This window comes from Corvus cornix, chromosome 14 (genome assembly GCF_000738735.6).
Source record: "Corvus cornix cornix isolate S_Up_H32 chromosome 14, ASM73873v5, whole genome shotgun sequence".
NCBI classification, from domain to species: domain Eukaryota; kingdom Metazoa; phylum Chordata; class Aves; order Passeriformes; family Corvidae; genus Corvus; species Corvus cornix.
In genome coordinates this window covers 8,054,132-8,075,834 of record NC_046344.1, presented here as the reverse complement: position 1 = coordinate 8,075,834, position 21,703 = coordinate 8,054,132, and the positions used below count along the sequence as shown (strand labels likewise).

Sequence of the window (21,703 nt, the reverse complement as noted above, 5' to 3'; positions counted from 1 at the left end):
CCCAAGTGTTTGAAGAAATTGCTTTTGATCTGATACTGCCTTATCAGTCTCACCTTCTGTCAGCTGGGTTGTGCTCTGAATTCAGCTCGGAAGTGGCATGAAGGTTTTTAGAGATCTCCCCGTGTTTTGGAGGATCAGGCAGTCCCTGGTTCGTGGCTCTCATTCTGTATCAGTGATGCCCAAATTGTTCCCCTGTTCCTTTTGGGATACAAAACACAGATACCCCAGAAGGTTTCCAAGGAACAGGCCATTCAGACTTCACCAGTGTTTGCAAATAGGACGTGTGCTTTGGAGAAGACTTCCTGGAGTTCTTCATGTCCCTTGGCTCCAGCTCCCGTGTCAGCTCAGTGACACATCCCTGTGATCAGTCCAGCATTATCCTGAGCCTCCTGCATCCCCTGAACCCTGCCTGTGGCTACTTTGCTGTGTACTGCAGAATTTACAGTGCTAGGACTAAGTAGCATTGGGGTTTTATTATTTCTCACATCCCTAGAGGACAGCTGTCCAAGGAAAAGCCTCACTTATAAAATAAATACAAATTAAGTAATAAAAAACCAGGGCACAAGGATTATCTACGCCATTCCCTGTCCCAGTGGTGAATTAATATCAGTAATACCTAAACATTTATTGAAAACTCCTTACTTTGTGCAAGGAAGATTAAGCACTGAGCAGCTCAGTTGTGTAATCCCTAAATTACAGCTTCCAGAGGGCTCCCTTTTTATGGTAAAATCAAATGTCCCTGGGCTCCCAACATGCTGACTTGGAAACATGCTGGGTTTTCAGGAGACCAGAGCTGGGCATTGGAACTGCTGTGTGTTGGCACACAGTGGCACAGGACATGGGGACAGATGTATTTTGGGGGAAGAAGTGGGGATCAGCGTGGAAAGCAGTAGGATTTGGGCTGCAGGCATCTTAATAGGATCTGCTTGAGCTCTGCTACGTGTGCTGGGGAGATACTTGGATTTATCACATTGTCGGTTGCTTTGCAGACTTTCCATGAAACAAATGTGTGCTTGCAGGGCTGACATTTCCCTGGCTGGAGCTGCAGACAGCTCGTTTACGTGCGGCGCTAATTATGGACATCAGCTTGATTTCAGTATTTGGGTTGCTGCTTTCCCAAGCTGGAGGTCTCTGCTGTTCCCATCCTTGGCCGTGGTGTCGCAGGGTTGGGTGATGCCTGAGGTTTCTTCCTTGTTCTGTGCCACATGAAGTCACCTCTTGGCAGCGAGGGAAGGACCGTGGCCGGCGCCAGCCCTGGTCAGTGCCAGCTCCTGGTCACTCGGATGGCTCAGAAGGTGGCAGGGACCTCTCATAATGGTGGCCATCCTTGTATCCTTCTCCCTGCCCCACTGGAGCACCCTCCTGGCTTCCCCAAGCACTGGTGACACCCCAGTGCCTGCCTTGCCTTTGGCACTGTTTGGGTGTTGGGAGTGAGGAGATGAAGTCAGTTCAGTGTAAGAATAACTTGCAAGAGGAGCTGAGCTGTGGGTCCTGGATCCTGGGAGCCCCTTCCCAGCCCCCTGGCCAGGGGGAGAGGGATGGAGCACATGATGCCATGGCCTCCAGGATGGCCCTGCCAGAGCATGACGTCGCTGCATGAGGTAACACGTCCCCTTTGTGCGAGTGGCTCCATCCCTGCTCCGGCTTCATAACCATATTTGGGAAAGTTTACGGAAAGCTGCTGGCTGCAGGGATGCGAGGAGCTGCTCCTGGAGCCACAGCTGCTCTGCAGACAGCTCCCACCTGGAAGGAGGGCTTATCCCGACCCTCGTGGGGGTGCCCTGGCCAGGGTTGGGATGCCCAGGTTATTGTGAGGATTTGTGATGGGGATGTAGTGACTGTGTTTGGGACACCCTGGCCGTGGTTGGGACACCCTGGCTGTGGCAGGGGTGCCATAGCTGTGAATGCAGTGCTCTGATCATGGTGGGGGTGGCCTGGGTGTGGGTGGGACACCCTGGTTGTGACAGGGATGCCCTGTCTGCGCATCCTGCAGGTGTTTACAGCCTCACCTCCTCCATTTGCTCCAGGAATGAGGCATGGGCACAGGAGCAGAGGGAATGTAGGAGGGACTGTGTCACCTGGGGTGCCCTGAGCTCTCAGCTCAGTCTTTTCCCTGCGTCTCGGAGCACAGGCTCTCACAGCCCCTTTTCCTGAGCTGTGAAGAGCCTGTGGCCCCAACCTTCAAGTTACTCCTACAAATCCAAGAGTCTTCTTGTGCTGGTGCTCAGGGGGAGGCGTGAGCAGGATGAGGCAAGGCAGTGAGGTGAGGGAGGAGCGTTGCTTCATCCCCCTGCTCAGGGAGCCCACAGTGATGGAGTGACCTGTTTGTGATCCTGCAGGAGGTGGGAGAGACATCGGGGTCTGCTCCTGGCACAGCTGCCCTGCGAGGGCATACTGGGAGTGCTTTACTCTCTTCAGGAGAACACAGAGTATACAGAACATTGCAAAGATGCTCATCTTGCCCTGCATTTCGTATCAACAATTAGGATTTTGCTGTAAGAAGATAATATTCCATTTTTAGATGAATTTTTATGAAAAGTCTTTTGGGGCAAATTCCTCAGAGAGAGCCAAGGACTTGGGCCAGCATTTGAAACTCATAAATTCAAAATGAACAAATAAATAGTCATCGTGCTGTGATGGCCTCGGGGACATGAGGGTGCTCACAGCTGCCTGCCACCAGTGAAAGGCCCCTCTTGGTGCTGGGCCGCAGCTCTTGGGGGTGATGTGTGGTGGAGCTGGAATCCTTTGGCCTTGGAAAATCCCTGCTTCAGCATGATTGAAACCAGTAGCTGGTGATGAAGATCTCCGTGTGCTGTTTGCCTCCTGTCTGTGTTGAAAGGCAGAGAACTCCTGGTGCAGGAGAGTGGTGAGACTGTTCCTACCAGCCAGGGTGTCCCTGCCCCTACTGCAGGACCACAGCATTGCTCCCTGTGCCCAGCACACAGGAAAATTCGTGGTTTTTCATATTTCCATAGCCATTTGTGGAAATAATTTTTATCCTCACCTCTGCACACTGTTTCTTCTGTGCTTCCTTGGAGAGGTGTAAGCCAAAAGATGAAGAAAAAAGGAATCAGATCAGCAAAAACCTGTAATTTTTCCTGGCTCAGGCGGGCAAAAGCACACACAGTTTTTCCTGCTCTTTTCTGGAAAGTCTGTTCTGTGTGTCAGGCAGGATCAGCTCTGTGCTGCCTTTTGTTCCTGGAGACAGGGAAGTGTTTGCCATGGCAACATGGGAGGCAGCTTTTGGGCTGTGCAGGGGATCTCTTGGGCAGTTTGTGGATCTGGCAGGTGATGGAAGGCTCTGGAAGCTCTGGGCTTCGCTGTGTCTCACCAGCCATCTCACATGTCCCTCTGTCCCTTGTCCTGACTGGTCTCAGGGTGTAGAACGGTGCAGCCTGGCTTTTCATAGAATCCTGGAATGGTTTGGATTCAAAGGGACCTTAAAGCCCATCCAGTGCCACCCCCTGTCATGGGCAGGGACACCTTCCACTGTCCCAGGTTGCTCCAAGCCCTGTCCAAGCTGGCCTTGGACACTTCCAGGGATCCAGGGGCAGCCACAACCTGCATGATGGGGTGAGAAATGGGAGCACTGTGGGAGCACTGCTGGGCTTTGCTGGGAGCTGTCTTTCCCTGGCACCTCTGTAGCTTCACTGCCCCACAGAAACCTGAGCCTTGATCACGGCTTACCGACCTGGAGCTTCTCTCCTGCGGCCCCACCGTGCTCTGCCCAAGCTGCGCGGGCTCCTCTCGCTCAGACGCTTCTCCATCTCTGGATGCTTTTCCCATTACTGTTCTGGCAGGGCTCCATGCACCAAAAGGGCTGGGGAAGCGCTGCCCTCTCTCCCCCTCCCTCCTTTTTTGTGAGATGGAGGCAGAACGGGCCCACAAATGACATAATGAGAGCATGACATCAGGCTTGGCAGCGGGGCCGCCCATACTGTGCCGAACATTACATGTTCTGTGGAATGAGGGAGCAAACAGCAGTGCCCCAAAACCAGTCTGGCCACTACAGTGTGCAGGAATAACCCCTGGGCTGGCACTGGGGGGGCTTCTGAGCATCAGCGAGGGATGGAGTGGGTGGCACTGAGCCCTCCTGCTCCCTCCTGCTTCCCTCCATCAGCACCGAGCCCTCCCGTTCCCTCCCTCTTCCATCGGCACTGCTGCAGAGCAGCAGCTGAGAAAGGAGCCAGTTCTTGATGCTTTTTCCCCCAGTATTCCCCGAGTCCATCAGGAGCAGGTCAGGCTGGTGGTGTCTGTGATGGATCCAACCTCACCCTCTCCAGGAGGTGGGCTGTGGCTATCCACAGCTCCAGAGAGGCTCAGGGATGCAGCTGGCATCACACAGGGAGTCGGTAGCAGGGCTGGGATGGAGCTGAAGGCTCCCAAGGCTCAGGTTGATGCTCTCATTACTAAATATTCCCTTATTTTCCAAAGCTTCACCTTCCTCCCAAAACCAACTCCCTTTTCCAGAAGTATTTGAATCTCTCCCTTTGCTAGGCGGATAAGCGGGACGTGGCTGTGTGGGGAGCTAGCACTCTGTAACACTGTTTGTGTCCTGTACTATAATTTTTGGTGACTTTTCATGCCCCATGTCCCACAGAATGTGGAGAAGCCTCCCAGCCTCTGGCATTGCATTGCTCCATTTTACAGGTGTAAAATGTTGAGAAGTTGTGACTCGTGGTTGCCCTTTTCCAGGAGGCACAGTGTGTTCCTGAAGTCCCCTGAGCCACAGGAAACTGCATTTTTCTTTCTTCTTGAGAGGAGGGCAGCAGGCTGCGTGTGCAGAGAATGTCAATGGAGAGCCTTGTTTGCTGCTGGCTTCAGCTCTGCTTTGAACCTGCTCTGAATTTCCTCCGGCCTGGCAGTGGGCTGGGAAAATACAGTCGTGGCAGTTTGTGGTACCGCCAGGCTGAGCTCTGTCCCACAGCCTTTGCCTTGGCTTTTATTGCTCAGTATTTCCTGGTTTATTTTTTTTTCTGCAGCCCAGCTTGGTTCACAGCCACCTCTTCTATGCCAGGAAGGCATAACACGATTTTCCATACACGTTGGAGAGGGAGCAGTGGGAGAAGGCAGCAGGCAGCTCCCCGGCTCCTGGCTGGAGGTGGCAGGCGCTGGATCCGCCACCATTCCTCACTTCTCCCTGCTGTCCTGTCAACAGGAGCTCTGCTTCCCTCGCAGGCTCGGCACCCAGGAGGTCAGGGAGGGTGAAAGCTGAGAGGTTTTATACCAGTTCCTCACGGGATCATGAGGGCAAGGATGCAGCAAGGGAATTGGCCCTGGTTTGTAGGTACCGGTGGGTGCCAGCTGGTGCCTGGCCTGGGTGGAGCTCAGCAGCGTCTGTGAATGTGGGAGACAGAGGGTGGGAACCAAGGGCTTGGGATCCTTGGGAAGCATCTGAGTTGTAGTGAAGTGTGACAAAATGTTTGGGTTTGGGTTTGGGTTAATTACAGCCTCTGGAGCTGAGCCCCAGCCCTCCCCTGGGAATCCCAGAGGTGGAACATCTCTGCACACTGGGCTGTGGGTCAGGGTGGTCAGACGGGTGAGCTCAGCTGATCACACCTGATATCAGCTGGGCTGTGGAGTGTGCAGGATGCCAGCCAAGGTTCTTTATCAGCAGATAAAGGAGAACAAGGCACAGGAGCCCTCTCCAGCTGTGAGACACGACAGTGCTGGCACCCCAAAGACAGGATCCGAGTGTCCTGACACCCTCCCAAGCCTCCCCTTGCGCCATGCTCCCCCTGCAGTCAAGGAACACCATGGAAGAGGCTCTTGGAAATGGCAGAGCCCTGTTTTTGTAGCAGCTGAATGGTTTGTTTTGGAGGTTTTGCTTGTCTGGGCGAGGAGCAGGAAAGCATCCGAGCTGAAACTCCCATTTCCTTTCCTTGGACTTGAGGTGCTGCCTAAAAACTAAATGGGCGACTTCCAGGTATTTCAGAGGAGAAGGGAAATATTTGCACTGGGCTCCCTGTAAGGTGGCTGCTTGGTGGTCTGGTCCTTTCCCACACAGGTGCAGTGGTGCAGGAGGGTGCAGGGACAGGGCTTCAGTGTACAGAAAGTGCTTGAGGAGAAGTGGAGCTGGGGCTTCCCCAAGGAGGGGTCTGTCCTGGCTGGCAGCAGCCTGGATTCCAGTCCGAGCTGTCTCTGTGCTTGTCTTCCAAGGGGGAGCTGGGAGCAGGTTTGGGGGTGACTTTGCTGTCCCCTGTGCAGAGTGTGACTCAGCCAGGGATGCTCTGTGCTCCTCCACTGCTGTCCCAGCTGCCCTGAGACAGAGATCACTAGAGTGGTCGGATATTTTTGTTAGCATCCTTTCTTAAATGTATTTATTGAACTTTTATTTTGCACATTTCTTGGATTCTGTATTGGTGTTGCTGGTGAACTCTTCTGAATCCAGTCTCAGCTTGGCAAAGAACTCCCAGACAGCAAAATCAGGGAAAATAAACCTTTTAAAGAGACATCCATCCCTGTTACTTATCCCCAGTTTCCTGGAATCGTACGTAATTTTCGTGCCAGTTTGGCAGAATTATTTTCATTTGGATAAATGAAGTTTAAATGTCAGATCAAACCAAGAAATAATTGATTAAGGGGTAGAAATAACAGGTGAGACAGCCAGGAGAAAGGAGAGGAGGTGTTTGTAGGAAAAAAAGTGAGAAAGGAGATGGCAGGAGAACGGCTCTGGTGGCAAAGTGTGTCCAGCCCTGTCCTCTCCTGGGAGCTCTGCCAGAAATCCATGAAGGATAAGAACCATCATATGGGCTTGGAATAAGTGTTTTGATGCTGCTAAAAGAACGTTTAGGCCAAAGGAGATTTGTCTGAAAACGAATAGCGAAGTTAATTGGGAACAAGTGGAGGCTGATGAGCGAAACTTTCACTTCTTCTCTGAGTGACATTTAAATTTGGGAAGGAGGATGGTGGGTGAGGAGAGAGCTGGGCTGGACAGGGACAGTTTAGTTTGGATGAGCTGAAGGCTGTTGGTGTTACTGGGAGCAACTGGAGATTTTTTTAAGCAGTATTCCTTTTAGAATGACAATCTGTCCTGATTTCAAATGGAAAATATTCTTTGTTGCTGCTTCTTCCATTTTAAGCTTTTCCAAAGAGAGACAAAAAGATGTTTAAAATGTAGAGTTGACACATCAATTGTGTAATTACTGATCAGGGCTTTGGCACGAGAAACTCACTTGGAAGTTAATCGTAAATTTTTCTCTGAGTTAATTACTACTTGAGTCTAAATTACTTCTTAAGGACTTCTTTGAACATAGATTAGACTTGAATGTCTTTTAAACGATGCATCACACTTAGTACCATGTGTGGTGTGGTGTAATTGCTCCAGGTGTGCTGCAGAGTGGAGGCACATCCTGAGACTCCTGGTCTCTATTTCCAGGTTATATGAGCAGCAAGTCCTTTATGGTTTTGGGAAGGGTGTTTTCTTTGGCTGGGAAAAATGCTCTGCCTTCAACACACCAAATTTCCAGTTGGGTTTCTGGCTGGAGTTTGGAGTGAGGCTCTTCTGAGGTCTGGTAATGGAAGTGTGACAAAACAAGGTTGAATGAAGGCTGAAAATGTTTTTTTTTCTTTCCTTAGGGATCTTTCCAATAACAGGATCAGTGGTTTAGATGTTGAGCTATTCAGAAGCCTGACTTCGCTGGCAAAGCTGTAAGTACATGCTGTGCCCTCCAGTCCCCCCAGTGCCCCCAGCACGTCTGAGCTGGGCCCTGGCTCATGTTGCACTGCTTTGCCTCGTTCTTGCTTTACCTCATCTCCCGAGCCCCACGTGGTCCTGTCTGTGGGCTCCTTCCTCGAGGCCTTTAGCTGCTCAGTCTGGTGATTTGGGAATTATTGGTATTTGGAATTGGGCAGGATTTGACCCTCTGTACTGCTGGATGGAGAGGAGCTCAAGGTCAGAGAATGAGAATTATCCAAAAATGTGTATTGGTACTGGAAGGGACCTTAAAGCCCATTCAGTGCCACCGCCTGCCATGGGTACGGACACCTTCCACCATCCCAGGCTGCTCAGAGCCCTGTCCAGCCTGGCCTTGGACACTCCCAGGGATGGAGCAGCCACAGCTTCTCTGGGCAGCTTGTGCCAGGGCCTCAGCACCCTCACAGGGAAAAGCCGCAGTGACAAGGAAGTCGCTTCTAACATGATGAACTTTTCTCTCTTTTACAGAGATATAAGCCACAACCAGATTTCTACATTAGAAGATGGAATATTTGATAATTTATTTAATTTAAGTGAAATGTAAGTTCATCCTCTTTGTTTCCCAGTTCTTTATGTAGACCTTTCCTTGAAACATTCCTTCCTTTCGTGGTGGGGTGGGAGGCTGTGGTGACTTGGAGAGATCTTGGGCATCCAAGCAGCTGCCTTTTGGGGTGTCTCCAGTTTCTTTCTCAAGCTGTGTCCTGCTCCTGGGTCCTGTTGGTGTCCTTCAGTCCTGACCTCTTCCTTATCTGTGCCTCTGTCTCCTGGATATCTCCAATCTCTGCCGCTGCCTTCTTGTCTTCCTTGCTTCTCTCCCACGCCAGCTCTGCTGAGGTTCTTATCTCTGACCATGCTCTGGGTCATGCAGTCCTGTTTGCATGGTCACACCTTGAGACTGGAGGATCCAGTGATTCCTGAAGCCTGGTAGGTCCTGACTGAGGTATTCAAGTCACTTGTCCCTAAGTGATCCAAGTGTTTAGGTTTTGTTTTTTAATTGAAGTCTTTTGATGTTATGGGGAAGCCACACATTTCTGGAAGAGATCCATGAAGTCACATCACAAATGGCAGTTCTGCCTCTGGACGAGCCAAAGGATTAACCCCATGCAAGCCCTCTTGGCAAGCGAGAGAAAAACTCAGCCCTACATTCTCCCTGAGGACGGGACACAAAGAGCATTCTCAGCTTTGCAGTTTGGCTCACAAGTGACTCTGGATAGAGACACAAAGGCCCTGTGGGCTGTGTCCCAGGGAGCCTGTCCCTGCTTGGCCTGGTGGCAAAGTGGTGCTTTCAGCCCCAAAGTCAGGGCTCAGCCCTGCGAACACCCAGCCCTGCTGGCATCAGCTCCACACACAGCTCCAGCTCTGTCCTGCTCACAGCTGAGTGCCAAAGGCTGTAATTTGGATCAAGCTTAGCTGCAATTAAAGTTTCCATCTTTTCGTTGAACTGCCACATGGAAAGATTATCATTGACTTTGCATTTCTTTTTTTGACAGATCAATTTTATTCTCTTAGCTGTTTTTTAATGGAGCTGTAAATAGTCCCCTGAGCAGGAAAGGCTGCCCTCATATCCAGGGGCTCTTGCATGACAGGTTATTTTAGATATATGATTGTGTCTGTCATTTGCTTCTAATTGCAACAATTATTTGTAGAGTTAAAAAAGTACTTGGAGTACTTGCCTAATTCTAGCCTCTAGAAAAATCACGTTAATTATTGCTTGATTCCCTATTCGTTAACTCCCCTCCCAGTTATTCCAAAGCCTTTCAGTGGAGTGGCACAGATGGGAACAGGGAGGGCTCGGCACACTGCTGTAATTAAGGCTTAGCACATGTCACATTAATCCCTAACTTGTTCTGATCTCCCTCTGACAGAAACTTAAGTTGGAATCCATTTGTATGTGACTGCAAACTGTCCTGGTTGCCCCGCTGGGTGGAAGACAGAAAAGTGAGAGTCCTTGAGGCGTTGGACACGAGATGTGCCCACCCCCCCGAGGTGGCAAACCTGTCCCTCTTCGATGTCGTGTTCCTCAATGCCACCTGTGGTAAGGAAAGGCTGTGGGGTGGAGGTGACTGCATGGGAGTGATGGGCCCAGGGGCAGCTGGGATCACATCAGCCTCTTCAGACCTCGAGTCACCAGTTCTAATCTAATTAAGCAGGTGTTGGTCACACAGTCTGTATGCTGGTGCCTTAAGGATCAAGTCAGTCACACCAGGGCTGAGATTAGCCCTCATCACAGACCAGGCACCACAGGACACTGGCTCCATGACCTGCAGCCTCAGGCTTTCATTCTCCCAGGGTTTGAAAAGGCTGACTTCAAGCACTGAAACCTGATGGGAGGTGATGGCACCTGAGGACATGCTGAGTTGGGTCTTTGCAGGTGACAGGGCTCCACATTGGGAGCGTTGAATGAACACTGCCCTGCTCTACAGCTACCTGCTGCAGGGGCATTTTTCTGACTGCTTGGCCAGGAGAAATGTCAGGCAGTGATTCACTGGAAAAAGGAGAGCCCTAAGAAGGCTAATCCTGCCTAGATGTTTGGTTATCCCGGAATAAGAGAGAGAGAGGGAGAGTAAGGGCTCCCTATGGCAGGCAGCAGGCATCTCCTTTAATTTGGGAGCTGTGTGACAGGAGGATGCAGGGATGAGGGACCCAGAGCTGTGTGACAGTGTGCAGGGATTAGGCTGAGGGACCCAGAGCTGGTGGGGGGGCCAGCTGAGCTGCCTGGTGAGGCACAGTGATCCCCAGGACCAAAATCTGGGTGGTGGTTGTTCCTCTTCCCCCAGCAAAGCTACCCCAGCTTGCAGCATCTTGCAGGAATTGTCAAAGGGAAAAACACTTGGCACTGTTACTGCTCTTGATAATCAGTTGTTGCCTCTTGAACTACTTAAAGCCAGTGTGGAAACAATAATGTGAGGCTGCCTTCTGGGTAATTCAGTGTAATGCGAGTAGGCTGGGACAGCCTGCCAGCTCCTGACAGTTCTTAGTGACCGGCAGGGGATGAAGAATGACCAGGCTGGTGGTAGAAAACAGAGCAGTTCCCATGCCGTGCTCCTCTCCAGGGACTGTTCTTAGGAGAAGTGGCTCAGTGTTTGCCGGAAGGCCGTGGAGGAAGCTGGACAGTTGGATGGGTTTGATCTGGGAAGATCGCACGAGACTGGAGCTGTTGAGATGTTTGGGGGGGATGTTGTAGCAACCAGCAGCAACAGCGGAGCAAACGTGGCCAGGCCGCGTGGGCAGAGGCCGAGGGAGAGGCCCTGCCTGGGTGTTTGTGGCAGGGAAACGTCCCACCCCGTGCAAGCCAGAGAGGGGGGATGACACTCAGGGGAATGAGCTGTTCTCTGGGCCTGGGGCTGTCGTGGCTCTGTGTCCATGCACGTGTGTGTCCCTGTTCCCTGTCGGCAGCACGTGCTGTTCCCGTGGGCATCCCTGCACCCCCTCGGGTGCAGCTGGGCCTGGCATTGCCCTCCTCTCCGGCACCATGTTTTCCTGCAGGGAGGGAAGCTCTTGGCTCTCCCCATGGAGAAAGGTGCCTCAGGGAGTAGGCCTGGTGGAGAGTCCATCGGTATCTCCCCTGTGTCCCCAGTGTGCCACTGCCCAAGCGTGTTTGGTTTTGGATTTGTTGCTGGAGGTCCCAGGCAGCACGTGATGAAACATTCTGCACCAGACCAAGCCAGGGTACCACCAAAGGACACCCTTTTGTCATGGTCTCACTGTGGGCTCCTCTGAGTGTCAGACTCGGCAGCTTCATGTCCCATGGGAATGTCGGTCTCTCCAAAGCCCTGTTTTATTTACTGAGTGCTGCTGCTCCATAAATCTGTGTGACTGGCTTGTTATTTCTGTCATCACTAATTAGCATAAAGAGTTTGGACACTGTTGCTGGGGGATTAAAGACTTCCCAGGCAAGTCTCAAAAAGGAAATGCTCAGAGTAGGAGCTGCGCAGGGGAATTCCATTCCTAGGAGTGTGGGGTGGTTCTCTTGGAGGGTCTCACCAGTCCATGGCATCCCAGTGTCTGTTTTGCAAGAGGATCTTCTGTTCTGTCCTGCAGGAGCTCAGTACATCACGTGTCTGACAGGCAACCACACTGAAGAAGCTGAGCTTGTCATCCTCTTCACGTCTGTCCACTCTGGGAACCTCACCGAGGAGACCTGCAGTGCCCTCTGTTACTCTCAAGACCAGGAGTATGGAGGTTTTGGCTCCCAGGGGCAGTGTTTGTGTGGAACTGCCCATGAGACAAACTCTTCCTCCGGCTGTTTGCCATTTTGCACTGAGCATTTCTCTGGGCAGGGCTGTGGTGGCCCCTCACTTGTCCCCTCGCCCTTCCAGGCACAGCTGTCTGTGTCTTTCACAGGACTCCAGCCCCAGTACAGCCTGCACCAGCCCGTGCTCTTCAATGTCAGTATTCCCATTGCTGTCAGCACTTTACTGTGGGAATTTGGGGACCAGACAGAGGTTCTCAACACCACTGGACACACAGCTGTGCACACCTATGCCTTACCCGGGCAGTACAATGTCACTGCCACCATCCTTGTGGGCTCCAGGATCCTATATGAGCAGGCAGAAATTGAGGTGGTGGCTTCACCCCAACAGCTGGAACTGCAATGTCCTTCCTTGGTCATGACAAACGAGAGCCTGGACATCCAGATCCGCAATAGGGGCGGCACCGGGCTCGCGGTGCTGTACGGGATCACTGCGGAGACTGGAGAGCTGGGCAGGGGTGAGCAGGGCTGGCTGGGGGTGCTGGGATGGCTGGCACTGGGTCCTGGGCCTCCCCTTGGCCTCGCCTCCCAGTGAGGGGTGAGGGATGAGGGATGACTCCTCTGGGCACTCCTTGCTCCCTGGCTGAGCAGTGTTTTGCGCTTTAACAGCAATGGGGTTTGTTGGCTTCGGGACTGGGACATTCCTGGAGCCTCTCTGCCCAGATTGGGTTGGGATGTGTGGCCCATAGAGAGGACATCATTCCTGTGTTCTTTCTGCAGCAGTTCACCCCATGTGCCCTGCTGAGGGCTTGGTTTTCCCGGGAAATAACCACTGCTACCAGCTAGTGGTGGAGAAGGCAGAGTGGCTGGAGGCACAGCGGCACTGCCAGGAGCTTGGAAATGGGGACCTGGCTTTTGTCAGCAGCCCTGACATCCAGAGCTTCCTGGTTGCTCATGTCATCAGGTAAGTGAGGAGGGGAAGGATTGGGATCACCTAGGGACAGATTTTGGGTTCCTGAGGGCATGTCTGCAGAGTGCTGTGTGCAGGCTGAGTATGGGGAGATGGTGGGAGTGAGGCTGCTGAACAAAGAGGAGGAACAAGCAGAGCTTGAGCCCTTGCTGGACTTGGCTTCTTTCCTTAAAGGCTGTGGAGGGAAGAAGAGGAATGGGGCAGGATGGCTGGAAATCACAGTTGGGAACTGAGAGATTGGTGGGCTTCTTGTACCCTGTGTTTGTGTTTGTGGATGCCTCTGAAATGTCGTGAAAAGGGATCTTGTGTCCTTAGACATGGCTGCAGCCCAAAGCCCAGACCTTTCCCCTTCCTGTCTCTCATCCTGGGAAACATCAGTGCTCCTCTCCAGCAGCATCTGCTCCACCTCAGGACTGGGCTTTATAAACAGAGAGTGCTGCAAGTGTCAGCCTTTGATTAAATCTGCCCCTCTGAGTGCCCTGTCTCCAGCAAGTCATTCTGGGGGAGGGAGGACAACCAGGAGAGCTCTCAGGGCCTGACGGCCCTGTCAGCACTCCCAGCTGCAGCTGTGGGAGATGGGCTCTTCACAAACACGTCCCAGAAAGCACATGGAAGGGAACAGCTGCGTGTGACATCAGCTTTGAATGCTCCCGCTCAAGGGCTGACAGCCCCTTCTTGTATCCATGCCCTGTTCCCTTCACACAGGGCTGGATGCTGAGATTGCAAACATGTGGTCCCTGCTCTGGGGAAGGGAGGCTGTCCCTCTCCACGGGTTAGGAGCTGGTCACTGGGTGCTGGGATGTGGCAGGAATTGCGTGTGGAGCTGCTGGGCTGCGGCACACAGAAATCACGAGACCTTGGAGGGAACAGGGCTGTTCCCCAGCTGCTGCCCCACAGCGCTTTCCTTCCCACCCCCCTCTAGTCCATATATTTATTTTATTAATCCATGCAGATGAACATGAAGGAGGCAGCTCCAGAATGCGATTTCCCTGGTGATGAAAAGGCCAATGGGCCGAGCTGCAGGATTTTGGAACGTGCAGCTTCCATAGTTTCTTATGGGAAGATGACAGAAGCAGGAAGCTGTTTCCCATTAGGGCACTGAGCAGCTCTCCTCTCCTTTGCTCCTGACATGGGATGGCCTCCCCAGGAGCAGCATGTGCTGAGCTGGTCCCTCCCTGCCTGCAGAAGCAGAGGATGGGACCATCCAGGGGACCCCACTTTTTTTTGCCCCTCTGCCCTTCCAAGCCTCCCCAGGCCTGTTCTGCTCCTCCTGCCCCAGCAAGGCAGCTCAGTCCTTCCTCAGAGGTAGAGGAGAACTCACATCTTGCTTCAAAAGAGAGTGTTCAGAGTCCTCCTGTTCCCCCTGCAATGGAATGCGCTGGGCAGTGGGGCAGGGTGGGAGCCAGGCAGCAGCTTGTCTTTTAGCTATTCCTTCCTTTCTTACATTTTTTTTTTTCTGATGACTTGCAGTTAGATCATAGCTGGAATTAGAAAAGGAAAATCTCCACTGAGTTTTCCTGATGGCAGCAGGCAGGCAGTTTCCTACCCTGCTCTCCCTTATTCCCTGCCAGTGGTTCAGGAGCAGAACACAGCCCTTATTTATTTTTTAATCTCATTTGCAGTGAAAACTACTGATTCACGGAACAAGTTATTTTTGTCATCATTTTTCAGCATGACCTCATGAATCATTTCATCTGGCGTGAGCCTGGGGGTGGAGAGGCACCACTTATCACCAGTTATCTCCCCAGTCCGCTTTGCAGAGCCGTGGTACCACCCTGGGAGCACGCTGGGGCAGGCAAGGGCGTGGCAGGATTGATTTCCACCTGCAGGAGGGAGCGTAGAGAAGGAGCTGAGAGCTTGGAAGGGTGCAGGATGTTAATACAGAGAAGTTAATAGAAGTTAATATGGAACAAACGCCTCCCATTCTGCTGGGTGCGATTAGAAAGAGTTCTCCAGAACTGTGAGACTTCTCAGCACTTTCCACCAGGATCTCTGCAGGGATTCAGCCAGTTTCCAAATGGGGCAGGGACATTCTATCTCCTAAAAGGAGCCTGGCAGTTTCTTGTGTGTGGGGGGTTCAGCTGCCTGCAGTGCTTCAGCCTCTGCTTGTCCCCTCTGGCTGCTGCCTTTCCATGGTGGCCGAGGAGCTGATCAGCTCCAGGAGCTGCATCCAGGAGAGCAGGAGCTCCCAGACCTGGCACTGTTGAGCTTTGATCCTGCACTGGTGCCGGTCCCACCTGCAGTGGAGCACTGACTGGCGGTAAATCCCACAGGTCTGCACAGAAAAAGCACATGTTTTCTAAGGGATTCAGCTTTACCAGACAGTTCTGTGTGACCAGATCATTTTTCTTGGGTCATGACTCAAAACAGGCTTGGCAGAATCTGGGAGGGTTATTTCAGCTGCAGTGTGGGCAGCTCATGGTAACAGAGTACTCTGCTCAGAGTGGGGTAAGGCTCAAGTCAACCTGCTGGTCACAGAATCATGGAATGGTTTGGCCTGGGAGGGATCTTAAAGCTCATCCAGTTCCACCCCTTTCCATGGGTAGGGACACCTTCCACTCACTCTTCCAGGTTGCTCCAAGCCCCATCTAACCTGGCCTTGGACACTCTCAGGGATGGGGTGGCCACAGCTTCTCTGGGCACCCTGTTCCAGGGCCTCCCCACCCTCACCAGGATCTTGGGACAGAGGTGGGAAGGCTGGTGCAGAGCGGTGCTGTGCTGTGGAGGGACTGTTCCTGAGATTCTGGTGGTAGAGTGGATACTGAAACTCCTTAATAATTAAAAGACTTCATGAAATGCAGCCCATGACACCCCGATGGAGCTGTTGTTATTATTTTTAGAGAGAACCATAGATGGCAGCTGTCCCAGCTCTTTCTAATACTCGTGATTTCCTGAAATCCCCCCTCCCCCCTCTTTTTTTTTTTTTTTTTTTTTTGCAGGAGCCTCGATGTCTGGATTGGATTCAATGATTTTGCAAGCTCTGGAGCGCAGCAGAGAGGGGAAGGATTTAATCTGGAGAGCTGTCAGAACTGGCTGCCAGGAGAACCCCATCCCTCCAACGCTGACCACTGCGTGCGGATGGGCCCGACGGGCCAGTGCAACACGGACCTGTGCATGGCCAAGCACAGCTACGTCTGCGAGTACAAGCCACAAGGTGGGCTCTGCTTGCCCTGCTGGCACCGAGGGTGGGCTGGTGTCCCCTCACTGGCACTGCACGGAGAGGCTCATCCAGGCCATCGCCAAAAAACAAGTGTGACTTGCAACAGTATTCCCAAACCCAACTTCCAGAAAGCCAACTTTAGCCCAAAAGGAAGAGTTTGGTTTATTCCAGTCTTTGCCATCAGAAGGAGAGAGAGGAGCAAAGGTCTAAGGCAAAGCACTGGAAATAGCTTTTCCCTCTTATTTGAGCAGTCTTGGCTGCTGCCAGGATCTGAGGCCATGGTGCTGCCTTGGTGGCCCAGTGTCCTTCATTGTGTCATCTGGGAGATGCTGGGGTGGCTCAAAAGATGATGAGGTGAGGTGTGATGTGGTGTGTGCTCTCCGGGTTTATGGGTATGCAGCTTCCCAAACCTTCTACACCGGTGTAGGGAGTAAGAAAAAGAAGTAGAATGGACGTGAAACGGGGCAGAAGATTTAGGGAAGAAGGAAAATCCATGGCCAGAGAGGCCACTGGCCTGGTCAGGGGGGCAGCAGCCCAGTCCCCAGAGAGCCACAAGTGTTTGCCACTGCTGGAAACCAGCTGGTCACGGCCACATTTCCCACAAAGTCCAGGGGCACAGGGAGGATGAGGAATGCTCAGAAATTCCTCGTGCTCAGAAATTCCAAGCAAATCATTAGTTGTTGGAAGGGAGAATTACTTGCACAGTTCCTAGAAGTCAAAATTGCTGAACATTGCAAATGAAAATGTTATTTGTGCTGGATGAGAAAGAAATCAAGACACCTATAAGAAGAAGGAAGGTACAGGATTATAGAGCTGCTCCTCCAGTACAGCTGGACAGACTCCTGAGCGGTCCAAGCCCTGCTGCAGCTTCACAGGGTGGAGGGAATGGCCTCAGGCCTTGCTGAGTCTCATGGGCTTTGTTCAAATATTTCCTTTGTAAACAGGAGTTCTCCTAAATGCCGAAAACTTCTTTGAGGGAGACGCTGTGTTCGCCACACACGAGGCCGTGAGGAACGTGAGTGAAGCTGTGCCGGCAGCTCCATGGCAGGCTGAGGAGGTGAGAGGGTTTTTCTCATCCTGCTGCTGCCCAGGGATCCCTGGGGACATGGGCAGGTGAGAGCTGTGCATGTTCTGCAGGTGCTGGAGTTCCCGGAGCTGGTGTTCAGGCACCAGGGATTTCTCACTGCCCTGGAGTTTGTGACACAGGAGCTGCACCAGCCTGTCCAAGTGAGGTTCCGGCTGCACAGACCGATGGATGGGGAAGGTGAGGCTTCTCCTCGACACTTGTGGGATTGTTGGAGGTGACACCATCAAACTGGGTCTGGCCTTGTGGCCCCTCTGGTCCTCTGACCTTAAGCACTCAGAGATTTGGTTCTTTTTTTTGAGATTAAAGTGCAGGATCAACAAGTAGGGTTGGAAAGTCTTGGAGAAGTGGTTATCCTGGAGAAAATAATAGAGGGAGAAATGTCTCTAAATGCATGAGGAGAATGTGAGTGTAAGGACCATGTGTAGAAGCTCATTAATCTTCTGAGCTGTACTTTTTACTTTGTGAAAACTCATGTCAAATGGGAATGTGTTCTGGTCCATCTGGCCCCACGGGTTAACAAGGAAGAACATTTTCCTGAGCCCATTCTTCTTGATGGATGAGATAATCTAAAAAGCCATTTACTCCTTGTACAACAGCCCAACAGTCACAGTTTTGGCAACAATTAATTCTGCAGCAGAATGTTTGTTGTAGCTGTAGGGTTGGCTGGTTACAAAAGGATCTTTTTTGACACTGACAAGCTGATACTTTGACATGGAAACATTAACTTCAGAAAAGTTGCTTAATGTGTTTTCAATGTCAAGGCCAGCTCTTGCTTTCACTTGGACTTGCTTTTGCTGGAGCACAGATCCTTTCAGAGTGCAAATTGGTACGTTCTCACTGGAAAAGAGACAGCTTTGGCTTTAATGATCTTGGTGGATTTTTGCAGTAAAACTGGACCCTTACATAGCACCAGGATGTGCTGCAGTTGCAGCTTTTACTAAGAATGGAGCCATCATCGAAGTGGAAAAAATGGTGAATTTGGAGCAAAGAAGTGCATTAGTAGTGTAACTCATCAGAGTGGTGATCACTGATTTCTCTTTCACTACTTCCAGACTACCAGGAGGAAAACAATGCTACAGAACCATTCCCCAGCGCTCAGGATGACGGGAACTGGACCCTGCTGGAATGTCCTCCTGGTTTCCAGTGGTGTCCTTTGACGAATTTGTGCTCATCCCACAACAACTGCTGCAATGGGACTGAGTGTGCTAACAGTTCCTTTGGCAGCAGCCCTGCCCCTGGGTCCCTGCAGCCCAACGACAGCCAGCCCAGCTATGAACTCCTCAAGGAATTCCTCTTTACAGTACCAGCTGGCCCCTCTTCCCAGTATCAGGTCAGTGTTTACTGCTGTAACCAGTGAGTATGTGGGGCAGTTTTCTCCTGAGGGCTTTGGGTAAGTTTGGGTTGTTCCCCTTTGGCAGATGGAGCCACTGAAGTCCACCGGAATGTGCCCAGTGTCACATGGGCCATGGTTTCCCTGTAGTCCCCTGTGCCAAGCACAGTTGGTCAGAAGGGTCAAAAGCAGTTGGCACAGGTTGCCCAGAGAAGCTGTGGCTGCCCCTGGATCCCTGGAAGTGTCCAAGGCCAGGTTGGGCAGGGCTTAGAGCAACCTGGGATAGTGGAAGGTGTTTCTGCCCATGGCCAGGGATGGAACATGATGGGCTTTAAGCTCCTTTCCCACCCAGACCATTCCATGATTCCATGAAAAGGCTGTGCAGATTCCATGGGCTGTTCCTGTGGCATTAACACAGTGGAGATGGAGCATAAAGCTGATTTCTGTGTTGGCACATTTGATTCAGAGAGGCCAAGGAGGGTGGAGTGCTGAAAGGTCTCCCCGTGCTGTGTTGGGATCTGCACCATTTCTGTTGGTTCCCACCTGGCAGGAAATCCAGCATTTTGCCTGGGCAGAAGTTGGGGGTGAATGCTCTTAACGTGAGGCATTAATCCAAGAATGTCTCCTCTCTCTGCAGGTCACATTCAGAAAAGAAAACATCTTTGTCAGGGCTGGGGATGTTTTCAGTATCCAGCACAATGCAAGCTCGGGGTCGTTCCTCCAGTGCCACCCCAGTGCCACCTCCGTGTACAGAAGGAACTCCTCCGAGTGGGCACCGGGCCCGTCCGACGGCTCCGTGGATCCCCCCAGGACAAACAGCACCGTGTGCTCTGTCTGGGTGCGCTACGCCGAGGAGCAGCTGGTGCCAGTGCTCAGCCCCCACAACGCAGGGCTGGAGCACCCCGGTCACTACACGGTCCGAGCCAGCGTGGACAACGGGGTCTTCAGTGCCAACCTCTCCTGCAGCTTCCGGGTGGCCTCCCGGGTGTCCGGCCTGCGCGTCATCCACCCCGCCCCCCAGGGCTCCAGGGTGTACCTGCCCACCAACCACACCACGCTCGTGGTCAAGCTGTCCTCGGGGGTCAACGCCACTGCCAGCTGGCTGGGGGACAACCGCACTGTGCCCTTCGTGGCGACCTGTCCGGCGGCCGTGGCCCTGCTGTGTGCCAGGGAGACCAACGACACCTGGTTTGCTGTGGTGCAGCTGGGTGGCCTCGGGGAGGGCATCAGCACCCACGTGCTCGTTGCGGAGAACGCGGTGAGCTCCCAGAACATCACGGTCACGGTGAAGGTGGAGGAGCCCATCCGCGGGCTGAGGGCCACCCCCGACCCCGAGAGCAGAGTGCTGGTGAACACACGGGTGGTGAGTGTTGGCTGCTGCTCTGAACCTATCCCTCGTGGGTTTAGCCCTCGCCTGTAGCTGTCAGGGGTGTGTTTGGCTCGGGGGTGGTGGGGTAGGGGAGCACTGCTTGCTGCTAAGCTGCCAGGCCGTGCTGCCCGCACTGCTGCAGACACAGCATGTGGCACCAGCGCTGCTGCTCTCCAGCAGGAAGGCAGCTCAGCTGCACATCCCCTTGGACCCCCCGAGGTAAGACAGTGCCTCCTGCAAGAGAATACTGTCTGTCCAGTTTCCCGGGACACCAGGGGTGTTAGGAAAGGCCAGTATTTACCTTGTTTTGCCTTGTTGAGGTAGTCGGTCCTTGAGGTGTTTAGATTTGCTCTGCTAAATCCTTACATCAGCTGGATGAAGCTGTAAAAATGTTTCGCCCCTCCAAGTCTTCGAGTTCCTCTGGTGTTTGCAGTCTTGTTTTCTCCAGTCCCCCATCCCCAGAGCTACAGCCCTGGGAAGCTGCTCAGTAACTGCCCCAAATGCTCTGTACAAGCTCTGGCTGCTTCTGGCAGATCCTGTGCCTGCACCTCTCAGTCTCACCCTTCCTGCTGCCACAGGCTGCTCAGGAGGCACTGCTGGAGTGAGGGACCTGCCCTGTCCAACCCCTTCAGCCTTTGGGTCAGGCACCATCCCTGGACGAGGGTCAGAGGCTCAGCTTACAGGTGTAGCTAAAGCCAGGCTGTTTCTGCAGAGATTTCAGAAGGTTTTTTAGTTAGCAAGAGAGACCTGATCACAGGAGCGGAGTGCTGGGCTGTGGGAGCAGGGAGTGTGGGGTCTGCTCCCAGCTCTGCTGGGGATTTATGAAGTCAGGGTCTGCATTTCTCCATCAGCAGCAGAGCCACAGATGATCTGTCACCTCTCTGCCATGCTCTGAGGGCACTGCAGGTGTGGGGGCCTCCCAGTCTGGCTCTGCTTCCTCTCCAGTTTAACTGGAGATCTCCTGGGAAGTGCTGGGAATGCTTTTCTCTTGCACTAGTGTGAAATGTTCTCGTGCCTTTCAGAGCTACATCCCTGTGATGGAGGCTGGGTCAGATGTGACTTTCCGATGGACAGTAGATGATAAGCCATCTTTCACTTTTTACAATGTTGTCTTCAACGTTATCTACCAAAGCCCAGCTGTGTACAAGCTTTCGGTAAGCCAAGGCCTTTCCCATGATACCATTTCACCCCTGGGTTTCCATCTCATCCCACAAACTCCTCAGGAAAGGCAGCAGGGAGAGAAGGCAGAGTTGAGTTGAGGTTTTCACTGTGCTCGTCTGCTATTTCTCACTGAGCTGCTCTTGCAAATGCAAATAGTTTCTTCCACTCTTACATTACTTCGCTGTGTTCCTCCTCTTTGCTCTCTTCTCTTTTCTCCAAGTTCCCCTTTCTGTTCATGGAGTGTCTGTGTTTCCTCCTCCTCCCTAGCTGGAATTAGCAGGGAGCCCCTGCCCTGGCAGACAGGAGATCTGGATTCAGAACCTGGAAGAGGCAGGATGCATCATAAGACTTCCATAGGCAGGACAAAGCTTCTCCCACGAGCTCCTGTGTTCTCTGTCCTGTTCTCTTTCTCCTGATGCAGACTGGAATGCTGGGTTTTGCCATGACCCCAGAAGGATGGAGCGGAGTCTGGGCCAAGGGAGGTGTCTCTTGTGGACCAGGAATATCTCTGGCCAGAATATCTTTGTGTGTCATGCCCTGCAGAGTTTGCTCTGGTCCAAGGTGCTGGATCTGCTCTCAGGGTGACTCGGCTTCCTGAGCAGACACCAGCCCAGCCCCTAGGCCACGCTCGCACTAATTTGCTTGGTGCAGCACTAATTTGCTGGGTGAAGCACTGTGCTGAGGGCCTGGGCTGCTTTCACTTACAGAGCTGCCAAGGTGCCATTAGCCTGGGGGGCT

General features: G+C 52.6%; 1 protein-coding gene across 2 annotated transcripts in view; it reads left to right on the top strand.

Moving 5' to 3' along the window:
* PKD1 (polycystin 1, transient receptor potential channel interacting) overlaps window positions 1-21,703 on the top strand; it is a 79,763-nt gene that overhangs the window by 24,096 nt on the left and 33,964 nt on the right. The window contains exons 2-12 of one of the 2 annotated variants that reach the window (XM_039559992.1): window positions 7,579-7,650; window positions 8,165-8,236; window positions 9,562-9,731; window positions 11,738-12,406; window positions 12,672-12,852; window positions 15,798-16,012; window positions 16,963-17,075; window positions 17,156-17,282; window positions 18,158-18,435; window positions 19,073-19,798; window positions 20,827-20,958. In XM_039559992.1, coding sequence (XP_039415926.1) covers window positions 7,579-7,650; window positions 8,165-8,236; window positions 9,562-9,731; window positions 11,738-12,406; window positions 12,672-12,852; window positions 15,798-16,012; window positions 16,963-17,075; window positions 17,156-17,282; window positions 18,158-18,435; window positions 19,073-19,798; window positions 20,827-20,958 — 2,755 coding nt within the window. Of the gene's footprint in view, window positions 1-7,578; window positions 7,651-8,164; window positions 8,237-9,561; window positions 9,732-11,737; window positions 12,407-12,668; window positions 12,853-15,797; window positions 16,013-16,962; window positions 17,076-17,155; window positions 17,283-18,157; window positions 18,436-19,072; window positions 19,799-20,826; window positions 20,959-21,703 lie in introns of both variants that reach the window. The other variant, XM_039559991.1, reaches the window with a different exon arrangement.